The 19,217-nt window shown below is 38.5% G+C and overlaps 1 protein-coding gene across 1 annotated transcript; it reads left to right on the forward strand.

Annotated features, from left to right (window-relative positions):
• Positions 1-9,414: 9,414 nt before the first annotated feature.
• On the forward strand, positions 9,415-18,297 carry cyp7a1b (cytochrome P450, family 7, subfamily A, polypeptide 1b). The gene is made up of 6 exons (XM_067400280.1): positions 9,415-9,551; positions 9,899-10,136; positions 12,656-13,248; positions 14,367-14,491; positions 16,476-16,654; positions 17,907-18,297. The coding sequence occupies exons 1-6, from the start codon at positions 9,478-9,480 to the stop codon at positions 18,258-18,260; spliced, it is 1,563 nt and encodes a 520-aa protein (XP_067256381.1). The 5' UTR covers positions 9,415-9,477; the 3' UTR covers positions 18,261-18,297.
• The last annotated feature ends 920 nt before the right edge of the window (positions 18,298-19,217 follow it).

The raw sequence follows: 19,217 nt of genomic DNA on the forward strand, positions 1-19,217 counted from the left end.
TTAGTTTCGGTTGTTTTGAACATAATAAGAAACATTTGAGAGTTATTGTTTGAAGTTTGCTTGAGAGCGCTGGATCTCTGCATCCAATACATTTAGATTTTCAGCTTTTCCTGACTATCCGGCGAACCTTTTATTCTTGTTTTTGTGAATGTTGTTGGATATGCAGGTGTTTTATAGCATATGATCCAACTGTCAGATAGTGCTTGAGTGTGTTCATATCTATAAGAATGTTATACTGTGTTTTCACTGTGTGAATAGGGAATATCCCGAACCCAGTCACACTCCTGGGCAAAAAGAAAAGAAAAGAAAAGAAAAGAAAAGAAAAGAAAAGAAAAGAAAAGAAAAGAAAAGAAAAGGGCAAGCCCAAAATGGCTAAACACTAAGATTTTAATTGTCTTAACCACAAATTATTGGTCAGGATATTAGCAAAATTTCAGCGAGCGAACTGCTTAAAAAGCCATTGCTGTCTCAGAAAAAAACATCAAAGACAGAATAAAGATTTTGGCAGAATATGGGAAGTTGTGGAGTGATGCATAGTGATAAAGTCTGCTGAGAACTATAATAATAAACGCATCTCTAGCACAGTGAAGCGTGGAGTAAGAGTGTCATTTCAGCTGCTGGTATTGGTGAGTTTCTTCACTGTGAAAACTCATTTAATGCTTTGGAGGACAGGAGAATATTGCAAATGAAATGTTAAAGAGTAATGATCAGATGATATTTTTGCTCCTGCACAAACTGCAAAAGACGAGCAAGAAGTGGCTTGAGAACTTGAAGCCCATCAGACTCAGATTTGAACTCTAGTGAATATTTGGTCTCACATTAAACTACTACTCATGAACATGGAGTGGAACAACACTGTAAAAATCTCTCTGCAAGTTGAGGAAGGTGATTCTGTGCAAAGTTACATTATCTACAGTATTTGTGCAATTCTTGCTCATTTCCTGACCAGTGATTTGTGGTAAAAATTGTTAAGACTGTTTAAAAAACACTAAATATTTGGGCATTTTTGGTTTGGCCAAAAATGTATATGTAGCAGTTTCAGGGCCAAAAACTCTGGAGAATCCACTGTAAGCAAGATAAACACTGCTCATGGTCAATCTGTTTGGATTAAGAGTGAATCCAGGTTGATCAGGACACTTTTCCAGTCATTTCAATGGCAAAAAGTGTCCCAAACAACCCAAATTCACCCTTATTGAAACTTCTGGACCTGCCGAGATTTGCTGGATCAGACTTTAGACTGAGTTTTAGGATGTTGAGCCTCAATACAAATTATGTAATTATGTGTAGAGAAAGCCCAGATAACAGAGAATGTTCTCAGAATGTTCTGGCAAGGTTCTCTCAAAGTTATGAACAAACATTCTTCCAGAATGTTCATTCAAGGTAATCTGGTTTTTAATAACATTCTTAAAATGATACGTTTGTTTGTTTGAAACTTTGCACAATCATTGAACATTCTGAAACAAGTACACTGTAAAAAATGTTTGATTATTTATCACAACATTTTTTTAATGTAGTTCAGATAACATAATACTTTGAGTTTCTGTTAATTAAACTAATTGCCTTCATTGTATTAACTCAAATTTTTAATTTCGATGAACTCAAAATTTTAAGGCAACCATGTAACTTACTTTATTAAGTTAAACCAACAATTATTTTTTTACATTTAAAAGTAACGTTCCCATGATGTTTGCAGAATTCTAAAATGGAATGTTCCCTTAACGTTCACATAACCAAGCAAAAACGTGTTTAATACATTTAAAAAGTTAATAATGTTTTCATAACTTAACATTCTTAGAACATATTTCGTATAAGCTGGGAGGATATGATCGATTTGTTACAAATATTAAGAGCTGAATAGCATGACAGGAGATCTGAAAGTGACACGAGAGCCAGTAACACTGATAAAGAGTTCAGTTTAATAATCATCATCCACAGTGTGTGATTAAATTGCGAATACAGCAGCTTCCATACAGTGCTGTCTGATGGAGCGCATTGAATAACCATTGTATACGCTGTATTGTATTGGCCCAGCAGGCAGTGGAGTCAGATAACTGATAGATAACAAACATACAGTATTCAGTTCTCCACCTCTCGTATTCTCTATAAGTCTGTCAGAGTGAACACACACACACATGTGAATGTTTTGCCCACACCTCCTCCTCAAACACACACACATGCCGACACACAGTGGATTACGGGACCCCTGCGGGGCCTCGGCGCTTACAGAGCCCTCATTAGTGGAACACAATGGCTCCCGCCTCTTAAAGACTCGTTTATAGACTGAGATGAATGTGTTCTGACAGCGAGACTTCAGTGGATCTGAACTCGGATCGATGGCATCATGGCATCAGACCCTTTCCCCTAGCTTTAGCTCATGTTTTTAGGGTTGTTCTGACTGTATTCAGTGTGTGATAAGACTGTTATCAGAGCGGTCTATTGTTCGCAGATCAACTACTGTATGTCCCAGCAGGTCCTGCACTGTATTCTGTTCCTCTGACACCTTCATTTCACACTGACGTCTGATTCAGAGTGGATGCATGTAAAATACTACTAGCTAAAAATCACAAAAATCACAACAATACAAAATTCAGCCTTTCCTACACAGATCTTGTTATCGAATTTTAATTCAGTGCAATATAAATCAACACACTTTAACTGTTCTTAAATTCAGCAAACCCATTTTCTTGTCAATAATCATTTTTTGCACTATAGCTATATGACTAGAAGTTAATATTAGAAGATCTTCAAATCAAATAGGCTTTTGATTTTTCAAAAGCCTATTTGATCTTTAAGATCAAATAGGGATCTTTAAAGCATTTACATATTTGTTTAATAATTGAAGATTAAAAAAGTTGTTTGTGAAACTTGTAAAGGATTTTATTTTGGTAATTGAAAGCCCCATTAAAGAGCATATAGTCATATTATCCTTATGTAATATCAGGCTTTATATTAGTTGTCATATTCCCTCTCATTCAGTCTCATATTAGCTTAATGTGAGCTTTTTTATTTAGAAATAAACGCTAGATCTTGATAGGCTATTCTAATTGGCTCAAATTTATAATGTGAGAGTTTGCAGGGAAGAGCTTGACGAGAAAATTACAAAAATCTAGAGGAATCTGTAGAAAATAGCCGATTAAATAAAAAGCAATAAACAAAAAAAACACTTCAGAATTGGTTTTCTCTGCGGTTTAATTGGCTTTATGGTTATTTGAGGATTAAAGTTAGAAACGATATTGAAGTTTATTAAGATCATGTTGATCTTTAAAGCTCCAGCAAACTAGTTTTCACAAACCATCAAGTTCATTGTTGAGGAAAGAAAGATGAAGCATTTGGGTATCATTTTCAATTTGAAATGTAATATGCAAAACGGCAATGCAATTTTAATGCATGTTTATGACTAAAACAAGAACGAATATCTGAAGAAAAAAAGAAAAAAATGCGTAATTCAAAGGGAAGTTTTCATCAATTATTTACAGGTTTATTGATTGTTTGTTTTTTAACGCCAATCCTGCTGCTGTGGATTTTTTTCTTGGCGATAATTTTTTTAATGTTTTATTTTATTTTTTTAAATTCTACACACAAAAAAAGGGTTCTTACAGGGTTAAAACCAGCACAATCTAATAAAACATGTTTCAGGGATAATGGGGTTTTGACAGAAATAATATTTTTGATTTTCTAATATTGAAAACCTGCATGTCATATTCGACAACGCGTGAAAACAATCTGATCCCATCGGTTTAAAAAATAAACTTCTTCTCCCAACACATGGTGGATAGCCTATTTCTCACTCTGATTGTCATTTGTTATTAATAAAGGAATTCATTACGTTTTAGATCCATTGGTGTTTAAATATTTAATTTGTCATTTTTACACATGTCCCATGTTTATTTTCACATTTTAAATTACGTTTAAAGGAGTTTAATCGGACCCAAACATAAAGGATGCAGTTGGTGACTCCGCCCACTGTGACGTCATGGTTACCGTCTGTACGTGTCAATGTTTAATTCTCTTAAAAAAATAAATAAATAAATAAATAAAAAATGTTTAATTCTCTTAAGTAGCATGAAAATCTATTTTCTTTCCAACCTAATTATTTTGTCTTTGTATAATGTTTAATTAATATTGTTATTTTGTTTTGTGGGGAGGATTGTTTCGTTTATGTGATCTGTTTAACTGATATTTCATATTTTTTCTGTCTTTATTTATTTATTTATTTATTTTTCCTCACAATTCTGACGTTTTTTTCCTTTCTTGCAATTATAAGTTTTTATCTCACAATTGTGACGTGTCGCAGTTTTGATTCTCACGACACATCTGAGAGTGCCTTTGTTATAATGTTTGATAACTGCGCATAATGTAACACTCTAGTAAATGATGGGTTGTTTCAAACTTTCAACCCACGGACGAACCCAACCACTGGATTAATTTTTTTAATTACAATTTTAAACCCAATGGTTGGGTTTGTCCATATTTGACCCAAACATGGCTGAAATAACACAGCATAAGTAGGCTATTACGCTACAACATTTACAACTCTACAACGTGTCAGCTCCAGACCATGATGGCAAAAAATGATCAAATTTTGATCTAGCCATTTAGCACATACAATTTTTATTATTATTATTTGTCTGTAATGGGCCATTATGACTATTATGCCATATCTTGTGAGCAAAAAGTCCAAACCTCTCAAAACTTTCATTCTGCTTGGGAGGCGAAATTCTAAACTATCAACCATTTCAACGGAGAGATGGAGGCTGTGATGTTAATGTTCTCCAATAGAGGGAGCCACAGGAAAATAATCTCAGTTACGGAATGGTTGTAAATTCACAACGTGAAAGACTCCTGAACACACATATAGAAATAAATGGTGCATAATTTAGAGGTTAATACTGTATTCTTTAGTAACATGAAGTAGCCTCAAAATACAAAATATTAAAGAAAAATTTCATTTCATTGAAAGTTAAAAAGAAAAAGTTACACTCAAGGATTTGACCCCAAGGAGTATGACTGACCCTAAATGAGGAGCACTGAACAAGTGTTTCATACGAGTCATGCATACAGTATGATATGTTTCTGCTGCAGTAATCCAATATAACTGCTTTGTTACAAAGAATGTTGATTGAAGCTCTTAACAGTTCTCAGGAAATGTCTAAAGCCTGACCTCTAACAGCCTCTGAACTCAGTGAGATTACAGAAAAACCACATGTGTGTTTGCACATATGAAATTCATGTGGTTTTTCTGTTCGGGCTACAGCATATTGTGTTGATTTTTTGAATATTAATTGAATTTATTTATTTTTCAATCCTATAGAGTCTGAAAGTTGTTCTTTATCCACTTAGTCTAGAGTCAGGTATTTGATTTTGATGTTACTTGTAATGCGCTGACCATACTACAAAGAATGTGCTGCTTCATGAATGTAACCAGGCCTACTCGACCCTCTCTGAGCTGGATTCGAAACAGTGTCTGAGGCATGGGAGGCGAGTGCGCTAACAAGGACTCTTAAGACCACAGTCTCTAGCATCAGTCGCCAGTGCGCCTCTTGAGGTCATGGGAGTGAGGTTTACTCACACCGCTCTTATAGCTGGCCTAGACCTCATTTCCTTCCTGGTCCTGGCACCAAACATAACCAGTCCTGCTTAAATGCATGCACAGCAAAATTCCCAGGGTTAAATCAACAAACATGTGGTCCCTCTCTACATAGAGTTAAAATAGCACTGAAGCAGAGTTAAAGTTAATGAGATAATATGCTGTTTGTGGAGTTGTTTAATCAGATTTTGGGAGATTTAATGCATTTTATCTTCAGTTGAGTGGCTGGAAGTCAGTTGTAGTTAGTGATTCTCTTCAGTGATTCTGCTTGTTAACAGCAGGTGTTCATCACTAATGCTCAATCATTACTTAATCACTAAATTATCTCATTGACTCAACTCTGCTTCAGTGTTACTTTAACACTATATAGAGAGGGACCATATGTAATCTGAGCAGAGTTGAATTAACTCTGGGGATTTTGCTGTGTGGGAGGTGGATGCACTAACAAGTTGCCAGTGTGCCTCTTGAGGCCAGGGGAGTGAGGTTGACTCACACAGTACTAGCTGGCCTGACCGGTTCTGCTCAACCCACTCTGAGGTGTGTTTCCCAAAAGTATCGTTAGCCAACTAACATCACAAGTTCCATCGTTACTAACATAGTTCAATGATTTGGTGTTTCCCGAAACAATCACTCAAACTTGTGTGGTTGAAACGACAGCTCTCGAGCTTTGGTTAGAAGTTTTTATGACATGTGGACTTAATAAATTGTTATCTTGAGCAAAATAAGCAAGCTGACATAAGTACAATTTAGATCTTTTATTTCAAATATATACAAATGTTTTTGAAGAGTGCCTATGTGCGTAGTGCTCTGATACGTACGAACGAGCCTATGGTTGAATCTGGAAACAAAGCAAAATAACTGAGAAAAATGAGAATTAGTCCTCAGATGTCATGTCCGTACTTTATAGCAAAGAATCTAGCTCAAACAAATTCATTTAAAGGAGTTATTACTCCACCACCTGCGTGACGTCATTCACCAACGTGGCTGAACGACAGGTTTGCGACAATATGGTTTCGGGAAACAGTCGTGACTAGCTAGTTGATTTGTTCAACGATGCATCGTTCTATGGTAGTAAAGCAGCGAGGTACGTCGTTGTACGGGAAACACACCACTGAGTGGGATTCCAATCGGCAGTCGCCAGTGCACCTCTTGAGTCCTCTTACTAGCTGGTTTCAACCTCACTCCCATCTGGGTCACGGCACCAAATGTAACCGGTCCTGCTTAACCCGCTCCGAGTGGGATTTGAACCGTCATCGTCAGCATGGGAGGTGCATCTCTTGAGGCCAGGGAGTGAGGTTTACTCACACAACTCTTACTAGCTGGTTTAAACCTCACTCCCATCCGGGGTCACGGCACCAAATGTAACCGGTCCTGCTTAACCCGCTCCGAGTGGGATTTGAACCGGCATCGTCAGCATGGGAGGTGCATCTCTTGAGGCCAGGGAAGTGAGGTTTACTCACACAACTCTTACTAGCTGGTTTAAACCTCACTCCCATCCGGGTCACGGCACCAAATGTAACCGGTCCTGCTTAACCCGCTCCGAGTGGGATTTGAACCGGCATCGTCAGCATGGGAGGTGCATCTCTTGAGGCCAGGGAGTGAGGTTTACTCACACAACTCTTACTAGCTGGTTTAAACCTCACTCCCATCTGGGGTCACGGCACCAAATGTAACCGGTCCTGCTTAACCCGCTCCGAGTGGGATTTGAACCGGCATCGTCAGCATGGGAGGTGCATCTCTTGAGGCCAGGGAGTGAGGTTTACTCACACAACTCTTACTAGCTGGTTTAAACCTCACTCCCATCCGGGGTCACGGCACCAAATGTAACCGGTCCTGCTTAACCCGCTCCGAGTGGGATTTGAACCGGCATCGTCAGCATGGGAGGTGCATCTCTTGAGGCCAGGGAAGTGAGGTTTACTCACACAACTCTTACTAGCTGGTTTAAACCTCACTCCCATCCGGGTCACGGCACCAAATGTAACCGGTCCTGCTTAACCCGCTCCGAGTGGGATTTGAACCGGCATCGTCAGCATGGGAGGTGCATCTCTTGAGGCCAGGGAGTGAGGTTTACTCACACAACTCTTACTAGCTGGTTTAAACCTCACTCCCATCCGGGGTCACGGCACCAAATGTAACCGGTCCTGCTTAACCCGCTCCGAGTGGGATTTGAACCGGCATCGTCAGCATGGGAGGTGCATCTCTTGAGGCCAGGGAGTGAGGTTTACTCACACAACTCTTACTAGCTGGTTTAAACCTCACTCCCATCCGGGGTCACGGCACCAAATGTAACCGGTCCTGCTTAACCCGCTCCGAGTGGGATTTGAACCGGCATCGTCAGCATGGGAGGTGCATCTCTTGAGGCCAGGGAAGTGAGGTTTACTCACACAACTCTTACTAGCTGGTTTAAACCTCACTCCCATCCGGGGTCATGGCACCAAATGTAACCGGTCCTGCTCAACCTGCTCCAAGCAGGATTCGAACCGGTGTCGCCAACAAGGGAAGTGGATGCACTAACAAGTCGCCAGTGCATCTCTTGAGTCCAGGGAGTGAGGTTTACTCACACAACTCTTACTAGCTGGCCTCCATTACATGAGCAACTGTACAGACTCATAACCATTATGTGGTCAACATAAATCATTAATGCCCAGACTGAAAGCCTATGAAACCGTTGACTCTCCTAAGACTCAAAATGTGGGGGAGAAAAGCACTGCACAGAGATATGAGGGCTATAAAATTGTTTTGCAGTTCCGCCAGTGGCAGATTTTCATGAACAGGGCCCTGAAACGACTGATCGGAAGGGCAAGGCTAATTTAGGACAGCCTGATCTGTCAAAGGAAGTCCAGTTCCTCTGGATACCACCAGCACAATGCTGCACACATGACGCAAGGAACGACTGCTGAGCTCTGAAACCTAAACCACACAGAGTGAGAGAAGGACTGCTTGTTTTATGGATTATGATGGTGGATAAACCACATTTGGATCCTCAACCAGCAGTTCATAACAATACGAAAATTTGGCCAGTATATAATGTCGATAAATAATGTATTTTTCCTTCATCTGAGACAATTCAGATGCGCACTGTTTGACATGATGGTTTTGAATTGCTTGAATATGATTGAAATCATTTAAAGAAAAATACAGTTAAATGCAACACTTTAGGGTCCAATTCTCACTATTAAATAGTTGCTTATTATCATGCATACTACTAGGACATTGACTGTTTATTAATACTTACAAAACACATATTAATGTCTTATTCTGCATGACCATATTCTACATCCCTTAATCCTAAACTTAACAACTATTAATAAGCAGTAATTAGGAGTTTATTGAGGCAAAAGTAGTTAATCGTGATAATCGGACCCTAATGTAAAGTGTGAGCTATGATGTGAATTCTTTGGGCGTGTTTCTGTTGCAGTTATTCAATAAAACTGCTATGTTTATTGATTTAAGATGTTAATTTGTAACAGTTCTCAGGAAATGTCTAAAGCCTGACCACTAACTGCCTCTGAACTTACTCAATGAGATTACCACAGCATATTGTGTTGATTTTTTGAGTCCTGCATCTGAAATTTGGAGCTATTCTTTATTATTGACTTGCAGTTATTTATGCAGTGGCCCTAAAATTATTTGGACACTTAAGAGTGTATCATTGCAGTAGATTAGAAACTATCAAGGCAAATGATGCTAGAGATCTAATTTCGAAGTCAGTTACCCTCAAGAAACACTTTGCATGAGTGAGAAGCTCAGGAAGATGATGAAAGTTCGCGTGTTATAGCTGCTGTGTTGCGTCAAACGCGCTGCGGGGGCGCGCCTGAAGGCGAGGTCTTGGAACACGCTCCCGAAATGTAGTTCATTGAAAAGATCAAACCTCAAGGACAATACCTGACATGGCTGTACTCCTGGTTTCCGCGATTCTCCTCATACTTCTGATCGTGTGGATATGCGGCCACTCACGGAAAAGGTGAGATGAACTCGCGGTCATTATTAACAAAAGTTGTTGTTAGTTTTTCATAACTTTAAAGTGCAAATCCTCACAATGAACGTGCCATACTACACATAAAAGTACCAATGGTAATGTATATGGTTACATCTGCTCGTTATGTTTCTACAGCGTGATGTTTGAGGTCACAATACGTTGGCTTTAATATGGTGAATAAACGATAATTGATAAAACGTGTTCAGACGGATCACAATGTCTTGTGCAATCTGAGGACATTTATCCCCACTATATATCCCACAGCAGATATGACAATTTATTATGATTATATGAGATTTTAAAATGATAACGCTGCTCTGTGTCTGTTCCAGGCGGTCAGGAGAGCCTCCGCTGGTTCCCGGCTGGCCCTACATTGGAGTCACTCTGGATTACGTCTCAAACCCGTTACGCTTCTTAAAAGACACTCAGAAGAAACATGGGGATGTTTTCACATGTGCGATTGCTGGGAAGTACTTCACTTTTGTCACAGACCCTTTTTCTTTCTCCGCTGTGGTCCGGCAAAGCAAACATCTTGACTTTCAGAAGTTTGCTCTTAGTTTTTCGCGTCGGGTAAGTGAGTCTGATGAGATAAAATGCATCATGTTACAGATGACTGTTCTCCTGATAAGAAAGCATTAGGTTACTCTCATAACCCAGATATCTTACTTTAGGAAACGCCTCAGGTGTGATAGACGAAGGAAGCACCATTTACGCCACGTCCTAGTCCAAGCCAACCCAAAACCCCAATTTTCTCTCATCTTCCAAAGAAAAGGGAGGAAGTTTTAAGGCAGTGCAGTTATAAGACAAATCACTGACTGTAGGAACAAAAAATGCTGTTTAGACATGTTTGTTGAAGAGAGCATGCCTAAACAAGTCATGTAACTCACCCCCCAAAAAAAAGTATGGCAAAGTGACTAACTGTGAAACCTAAAAATGGCACTTTATGACAAAAAGTGTACCAACCGCTGCTCTAGATGTTCTGATGTGACTCAAACACATCCCTTTAAATCATGTAATGAAGCTCTAGTGCTCTGGACTGTGTTTATAAGCCCAAATGTATTCAAATGTGTCCTTTCACAAGTCAGACCCAAATATGAACTCATTCCAGTGGGAGTGAAAGATCTGTGGCAGAAGGAACAGACCTCATAGAGGATTAGTTCACTTCAGAATGAAAGTTTCCTGATAATTTACTCACCTCCATGTCATCCAAGATGTTCATGTCATTGGAAAAGAAATGAAGGTTTTTGAGGAAATCATTCCAGGATTTTTCTCCATATAGTGGACTTCACTGGGGTCCAACGGGTTGAAGGTCCAAATGTCAGTTTCAGTGCAGCTTCAAAGAGCTCTACATGATCCCAGACGAGGAATAAGAGTCTGATCTAGAGAAACCATCCGTCGTTTTCTAAAAAAAAATAAAATTATATACTTTTTAACCACAAATGCTCGTCTTGCACTGCTCTGAGATGCTCCACGCACGACGTAATGATGTCGGAAAGATCCCGCGTGACGTAGGTGGAAGTGTTTATAAAGTGAACGTACAAAGACTAAGCCAAACGGCCTTTACAAAAAAAGGTAAAACAACGATGTCGGATGATTTTGAAGTTGATAGAAATTGTATAACGTTTTTCGCCCTACTTCACGCGTGACCTTTCCAACGTGATAACGTCATGCGTGGAGCAGTGCAAGACGAGCATTTATGGTTAAAATGTATATAAATTCATATTTTTTTATAGAAAGTACGTTTTTGTTGCATTTACACTGTTCTGACCAGCAGGGGTCACCAACGAGTGTTTCGAACGCTTTGAAACAGGGAATTTTATCGATCCCAAACTTTTGAACGGCAGTGCATGTCAAATATGTAACAACAATAATTTCTGAGAATGAAATGTGTTAAAGCTCATCACTGACAGCAAAACCGAATAATTTGAACACTAATATGTATATAAATTCATATTTGTTTATAGAAAGTAAGTTTTTGTTGCATTTACACAGTTCTGACCAGCAGGGGTCACCAACAAGTGTTTCGAACGCTTTGAAACATTGAATCATTTTGCGAAAAAATTGTTTCTTCCACCACTAATCAAACAAAAGCTCCGCCCTCTTCTGGAAAGGGGGCCGGGAGCAGCAGCTCATTTGCATTTAAAGGGACACACACAAAAACAGCTATTTAAAATTGTAATAATATTTCACAATATTATTGTTTATTGTGTATTTTTAATCAAATAAATGCAGCCTTGGTGAGCAGAAGAGACTACTTTTAAAAATTTTACAGATCCCAAACTTTTGAACGGCAGTGCATGTCAAATATGTAACAACAATAATTACTACTGACAATGAAATGTGTTAAAGCTCATCACTGAAAGCAAAACTGAATAATTTGAACACGAATATGTATATAAATTCAAATGTTTTTTATAGAAAGTAAGTTTTTGTTGCATTTACACAGTTCTGACCAGCAGGGGTCACCAACGAGTGTTTCGAACGCTTTGAAACATTGAATCATTTTGCGAAAAAATTGGTTCAGTTGGTTCGAAGCTTTGAAAAGCTTTGTTTCTTCCACCACTAATCAAACAAAAGCTCCGCCCTCTTCTGGAAAGGGGGCTTGAGCAGCAGCTCATTTGCATTTAAAGGGACATACACAAAAACTGTTATCTAAAATTGTAATAATATTTCACAATATTACTGTTTTTTTTTTGTGTGTGTGTATTTTTAATCAAATAAATGCAGCCTTGGTGAGCCACTGCTCAGAAAGCCAAAACCAAGACACTGAGAACAGACAACAGAATTCTTAAAACTGCAGTTTTAACACTAAAAAAAGATTTCACAATGAGAGACTGAACAAACCAGGCTTGTATAGGGCGAGTTAACAAGGTAATGAGTAACAGCTGTAAGCAATCAGGGGTTATGAGTCCGGGCAATGTATTATCGGGAATGTAAACTTGTATATTGTTGGGTCTTATGACAAATTGCTTGTGATGTTCCTTATTTCAGTCACTTTGAACAAATATAATATAAATCATATGTTAAAATCTGGGTTTGATCCTGATTCTCTGCCTCTGTTTCTCTCTCTCACTCACACTTTCTCTCAGGTCTTTGGTCATGCAGACTTCAACCATCCGCTGTTCAGTGAGAGTTATAGGGAAGTTCACGGGATTTTCCGTCAGACGCTTCAAGGCCCTCCTCTGCAGCAGCTCGCCGAGACCATGCTGTGCAATCTGCAGACGGTTCTGGAACGAGGTCTGCCGTGCGAACGCGACTGGCTTGAAGAAGGGCTTCAGAGCTTCACAAACCGCATCATGTTCGAGGCAGGGTTCCTCACTCTTTTCGGGAAGGACGCAGGGTTTCTTCAGGCCAGTGGTGTGTCAGGCAGCAGAATATCCATGCAGAAAGCGGAGCAAGATTTTCTGGTGTTTGATCGTGCGTTCCCTCTGCTGGCTGCGGGGCTTCCCATCAGTCTGATTGCGCAAGCGTGGCGAGCGAGAGAAGCTTTGGCAGAGGAACTGCTGCATGATGAGCTTCATCAGCGGAAATGCATCTCAGATCTGATTCTGCGCAGAATGGACGCTTTTGATCGCATGCATTTGGATGAGACTGGAAAAGCACGAACACATGTGTGCATGCTGTGGGCGTCACAGGCGAATACTCTGCCAGCTGCCTTCTGGAGCCTGTATTACACACTCAGGTCATTTACCACATGTGTTATGCAGGCACTGATAAAACCACTGTGAAAATGTATTCACTGCTGTTCAAAAGTTTGGGACTGATAGGATTTTAAAGCCCTCCTGTAGTCAAAAAGTTTATGAAGTTTAAAAGGTGTCATTGATTATGATTTGACTTTTTTAACTTTAGTTAGTGTGTAATGTTGCTGTTTGATCATAAACAACATCTGCAAAGTTACTACGCTCAAAGTTCAATGCAAAGAGAGACATTTTCTTTTACAGAAATCACTTTTTAAGGACTACAACAAGCTTCTTCCCAGGTTGGTGACATCTTAAACCCCAAAATTTACATAAACCCCGCCCCCGAGAACATGTAACAAAGGGGGCGGGGCCATGTTGGGCTGCTTTATAGAAGAGGAAGAGTTGTTTTTGTAAATGCCGTCATTTTACGCCGGACTGCTTCACAAACGAGGGTCAATTCAACACAAAAGATGAACATGACGGCACATGCTAGTGGATGAGTTGAATCAACTCCACAGCAACTACATCAATTTATCCACTAACCATTCAGAAACGTCTAAAAGTTGTAACTTCTTCCTGAGTCTCTCCATCAGTGTCGACTCCGGTTTGAACAATGTAAGGCTGAACACTTTCCTCATTTTGGCTGCGTGAGATTCCCCAGCTTTGTTGTTGTTGAGCTGCTAAAGCTCCGCCCTCTTCTGGAAAGGGGGCGGGAGCAGTGGCTCATTTGCATTTAAAGGGACACACACAAAAACTGTTATTTAAAATTGTAATAATATTTCACAATATTTACTGTTTTTTTGTGAATTTTTAATCAAATAAATGCAGCCTTGGTGAGCAGAAGAGACTACTTTTAAAAATTTTACCGATCCTAAACATTTGAACAGCAGTGCATGTCAAATATGAACAACAATAATTACTGATGAAATGAAATGTGTTAAAGCTCATCACTGAAAGCAAAAACAAATAATTTGAACACAAACCTTCTTATATCATACAGTCTAAGACTTTTGGACCTCACTAAAGGCCTGTTTGATGGTGGTGAACATGAATAGAGTGTAAACAACTTCCTGAGTAAATTAAAGTGTGTGTGTGTGTGTGTGTGTGTTCTGAACCTCAGATCTGTTGAGGCTTTGACCGCCGCGCGCTCAGAGATCGACAGCGTTCTGTCAGACCAGATATTAAACAACCAGGACCAAAGAATCCACCTTTCTAGAGAGCAGCTGGACTCTATGGCTGTGTTAGGTAGGTGATTTCTTGAATATCTGATTATCAAGATTACTGTCTATCATGAATAAACACGTCTTGGAATTTTGATCATTTTCAAGCATTTTGTTTTGTAGTAATTGCGCAACAATCTTGCACTGTAGCAGGTTTGAACAAGTTTACATGTAGAGGTTTGGCTTGTGCTGAAAGCAAAAGAAGATATTTTGAAGAATATGGTTAACCAAACAGTTGATGAACCCCATTGCCTTCCATATTATGGAAAAATTACTATGGAAGTCGATGGGGACCAGAAACTGTTTGGTTTCTGACATTCTTCAAAATGTCTTCTTTTGTGTTCAGCAGAAGAAATAAATTTATACAGGTTTGGAACAACTTCAGGGTGAGTAAATGATGACAAAATCTTAATTTTTGGGTAAACTTTCCCTTTAAGGCGTATTAGATCCCCCTTGGCCTCCTACTTGACACCGGTTCCACTGTTTTAGACAAAGCTGTTTTAAGTCAATAATGAAATTATGCAGAGAGCTGGAGAGATGGCAGGTGGAGATGCAGATCTAAGTGAAGGGGTTTTATTGAAATAATCACACGAACAAACATAAACTGAACCTATAAACGCAAGAACAGGAAACCAGGGAACACAGGAACTGAAACAAAAATTGTCTAAAGAAATCCGCAGCAAACATCGACTGACAAAGCAACAAGAGAAACACAAGGGCTATATATAATGAGATAACTAGACATTCCCAGGGGAAAAAACTACAAAATGACTACAAACTGGAACAGGAAACTAGAAATACAACATAAAAGTCCACGGACAAACACAAAAAACATATGACACATAATTACTGTATATTTATCTTCATTTCTCAAAACACATGAATAAAATAGAGTTTTCCTTAGAATTCTCTGTGCCCAGATGAATCTGAAACTCAGCAGAGATTATGATTGAGTCTCGAATCATTCCTATAATGAAAAGTGAAATTTTGGCAAATCTTGATCATTACATTTGGACTCAATTTATAGGTCTATAAAACAAGAATGTGCAAAATATTTACATATGTACATGTAATGTGCACTAGAGACCAGTTTTTGTTTTGAGGAGCAAGCAAGCAACTAAAAAAAAAAGAAAAAAATTAGAACACTTGACATGGAATCACCCACATATTTATTTTTTGATACAAGTGTTTACATGACCAATCTGAAGGTATAATTGAGCATTATCACACGAGAAAGAGTGCTGCAGGGAATCACAGCTTTTTTTCCTGGTGTTACAGACCAGTTTTTGTGGTGAGGATTTTTCAGTGACCCTTTCTGTAAGTTGCATTGTTGTGCCATTAATGAGCGAGTCGTTGAATCATTCACCCAATCAATTCGTTCATAAACAGCAATTCATTCAGAAATGAAAACAACTGCTTGATTCTGCTTTTATTTTTATTACTGTGCAAAAGTAGACAGTCACTGGCAATATTTTGTCTAAAACATAAGTTACTGAAAAATGAATTTGTTTTTAACTCTTTTCCCACCAATTACGGAATTTTCTGGCTTTCATTGTTTTCACTGTTATACAGTAGGGGGCGGTATTATCCATCTTTCGGATCAAAACACAGGCAAAGAAGAAGCAGAAACAAGCAATAAAAGCATTGCTGACGCACGTTGTAATCATTGACAAAAACAATATTTTCTCAGCTTTTTGTTTGAAATGTTGCTTTATTTTAATGAAACCTGCACACATTCAAGTGTTGATAAAAGTTTTTTTTTTAAATCAGAGGCTCTGTTCTTTCTTTTGATATATTTCATGTTGCATGTTCATTCTGGGGGCCATAAATAAAAGCGATATCACACTCAAAATAAACTGTTAATTTGATAACTTGTGGCACTTGACCTGCTGTCTCATGAATTGGAGTAGCCTAATATTTGTATAATTAGCACTTGTTGATTTCTTTTTATTTGTATTTTAATTAAATGTTTATTTGATATTTAAGTGAAATACATTTTTGCCTTTCAGAAAGTATTATCCAGGAAGCTCTTCGCCTTTCGAGTGCCTCCATGATGATCCGTGTTGCCAGTGATGACTTTACTCTGTCGCTGGATTCCGGTCAGACAGCTGCTGTTAGAAAAGGAGATTACATTGCTCTTTATCCTCAGCTCATACACCTGGATCCTGAAATCTACCCCGATCCCACAGTATGTGTTCAAACTTATTATGTCAAATATACTTTTTTTAACCAATGAGCTCTCTCTCACCACAGGTTTGTACAGATTAGACGGGTTTTAGATCATTTATTTAATGTTTGAATCAGTAAAATTCATAAACAAACTTTGAAGTTGGCTTGAAAAAGCCTGACCAGAATGTTTGACAGTTTTAAAAGCTTGAAGTTTGAAGGTTTTCAGTTTAAAGTAGTTTTAAAGTTTAAAGTTTTAATGTTTTGAAGACAATATAGTCTATCAGAAAAACAGATAGATAGATAGATAGATAAGGATGTTGCTATGTGGTTCATAGGGTACTTTTAGCGGTTTCTAAGTTATCACTATGTGGTTGCTAGGATATTCTGGGTGGTTGCTAAGGTGTTTCTATGCAGTTGCTAAGGTATTTGGGGTGCTTGCTAGGGTGTTGCTATGTGATTGCCAGGATGCCCTGAGAGGTGTTGCTATGTGGTTGCTTAAGTATTTGGGGTGGTTGCTAGGGTGTGGCTATATGGTTGCTAGGGAACTCAGGGTGGTTGCTAAGATGTACATTTGTAAACAAACTTTGAAGTTGGCTTGAGAAAGCCTGACCAAAAAGCTTGAAGTTTGAAGGTTTTCAGTTTGAAGTAGTTTGAATTTCACCAGCAGGGGTCACCAGCGTGTGGCGTTGCGAAGCAATTTGTTCAATTGATTAAAAGTTTTGAAATGCTTAATTATGCTTAATAGATAACAAGAAACAATCGAAGACTAATAAACATGAAAACTACAGACAGGAAACAGGAACAGAGCAGGGCAAAATGCAAACTAAAAGTCCATATAACAAAAACACAAGGTACACAAAACGGGGAACCTATTATAATTTAATTGCTTTTGTAGGATATTTATCATTTTTTAGGATTGGTTCTCCAAAAATGTACCATGTGTTATGTTACAAAATATATACATCTATTATGAACTAGATGAATAAAGTTTGTAAACAAACTTTGAACTTGGCTTGAGAAACCTGACCAGAAAGTTTTGAAGTATTTATAGTTTTGAAGTTTGAAGGATTTTGAAGTTTAAAGTAGTTTTAAAGTAAAAAATATATCCATGTTTTTCTGCATGGAAGAAAGAAAAAACAGGTCTGCTGTAGTCCTGATACAGCATGTAATTGTTATTAAACGTGTCACACAATGTATTTTAAAATTTTGGCACCTCAGTGACGTTTTAAACACAGCCAGACATGTGAATGCAATGTTCTTCTGTGTCCTAGGAGTTCAAATATGACCGTTTCCTGGATGAGAGAGGTCAACGTAAGAGTCATTTCTTCAAAAGCGGCCGACGACTGAAGCATTTCTTGATGCCGTTTGGTTCTGGTGTCAGCGAGTGCCCCGGACGTTTTTTTGCGGTGCACGAGATCAAACAGTTCCTCGCGTTAACACTGTGGCGTTACGATCTACAGCTCTGTGACGCTGACGTCACGCTGGATCCAGACGACGGCCGCGCGGGCCTGGGAGTTCTGCCACCCTCACGGGACGTCCTCCTCAGATACAGAAGAAGAACAAACTCCACCACTGACAGTGAAAGCGTACGATGCAAGAAGGAACATGAGGATCTTAGCCTGTGAAATGGAAATATGTGTGTGTTGAATGATTATTCTGTTTGTTGTTATTATTGACTCAATAAAAATGTAGCATTTTGCACAAACGGGCTGAATAACTCAGTAAACTGCTACTGTATGTCTCTGCTGGTCAGACAAAATGAAGAGAAGTGGGTTTATTTGCAGCAATTCAAATTTAATTATCATAAAATCAGAAGATAATCTATAGTGCAATGAACATGACGGCTTCTTAAACCAAATACATCATCGAACAAAGAGAGAATCAAACTGAGGGTTTAAATACGCAAGATTACAAGAACTGAACAAGAAACAGGTGAACATAATCATATACTAAGGGAAATATGATGGTAGACGAGAAAGTGTAGGAAAATAAAAACCTGTAGCAACATTTCATTGATGTGATCCTGTTATTATCATGTATATGCAGTGTTGGGGAAAGTTACTTTTAAAAGTAATGTGTTACAATATTCCGTTACTCCCTAAAAAAGTAACTAGTTGCGTTACTCACAGTAGTTACTTATTATGGAAAGTAATGTGTTGCATTACTTTTTCTCAACTGGCCTGTTTGTTTGTTTTTATAACAACAGAAAAGTTCTATTTTTGGCAAATGTTACCAACTGTGAAATGAATAAGCCTCAGGCTGAAGGAAATGCAGATTCACGCCTGTACAGAACAAACAAACCTTTCAGCGGTGCTACAGAAGAACGGCACAGGAGAAGTAGACGAGTAAATGTATGCTCACATTTAGTCTAAAACTACAATAATCATAAAACTCAGATATTTTGTTGTAAATTTAAAAGTAATGCGTTATTTTACTAGTTACTTGAAAAAATCTTATATTACGTAATGCATAACCCCTAAAACTGTGTACAGTATATCCACCAAATTGTAAACACACACACACACACATATATATACATACACACTTTTTGGGTTTCTATTGGTTTTCTATGAGGGGAAGGG

This window comes from Chanodichthys erythropterus, chromosome 11 (genome assembly GCF_024489055.1).
Source record: "Chanodichthys erythropterus isolate Z2021 chromosome 11, ASM2448905v1, whole genome shotgun sequence".
Classification (NCBI taxonomy): domain Eukaryota; kingdom Metazoa; phylum Chordata; class Actinopteri; order Cypriniformes; family Xenocyprididae; genus Chanodichthys; species Chanodichthys erythropterus.

Excerpts from the sequence above, each read along its gene's own strand:
- cyp7a1b (XM_067400280.1), top strand. The coding sequence starts at position 9,478 with ATGGCTGTACTCCTGGTTTCCGCGATTCTCCTCATACTTCTGATCGTG. Across the intron at positions 13,249-14,366 it reads AGCCTGTATTACACACTCAG|ATCTGTTGAGGCTTTGACCG; the intron begins GTCATTTACCAC and ends TCTGAACCTCAG. Across the intron at positions 14,492-16,475 it reads GGACTCTATGGCTGTGTTAG|AAAGTATTATCCAGGAAGCT; the intron begins GTAGGTGATTTC and ends TTTGCCTTTCAG.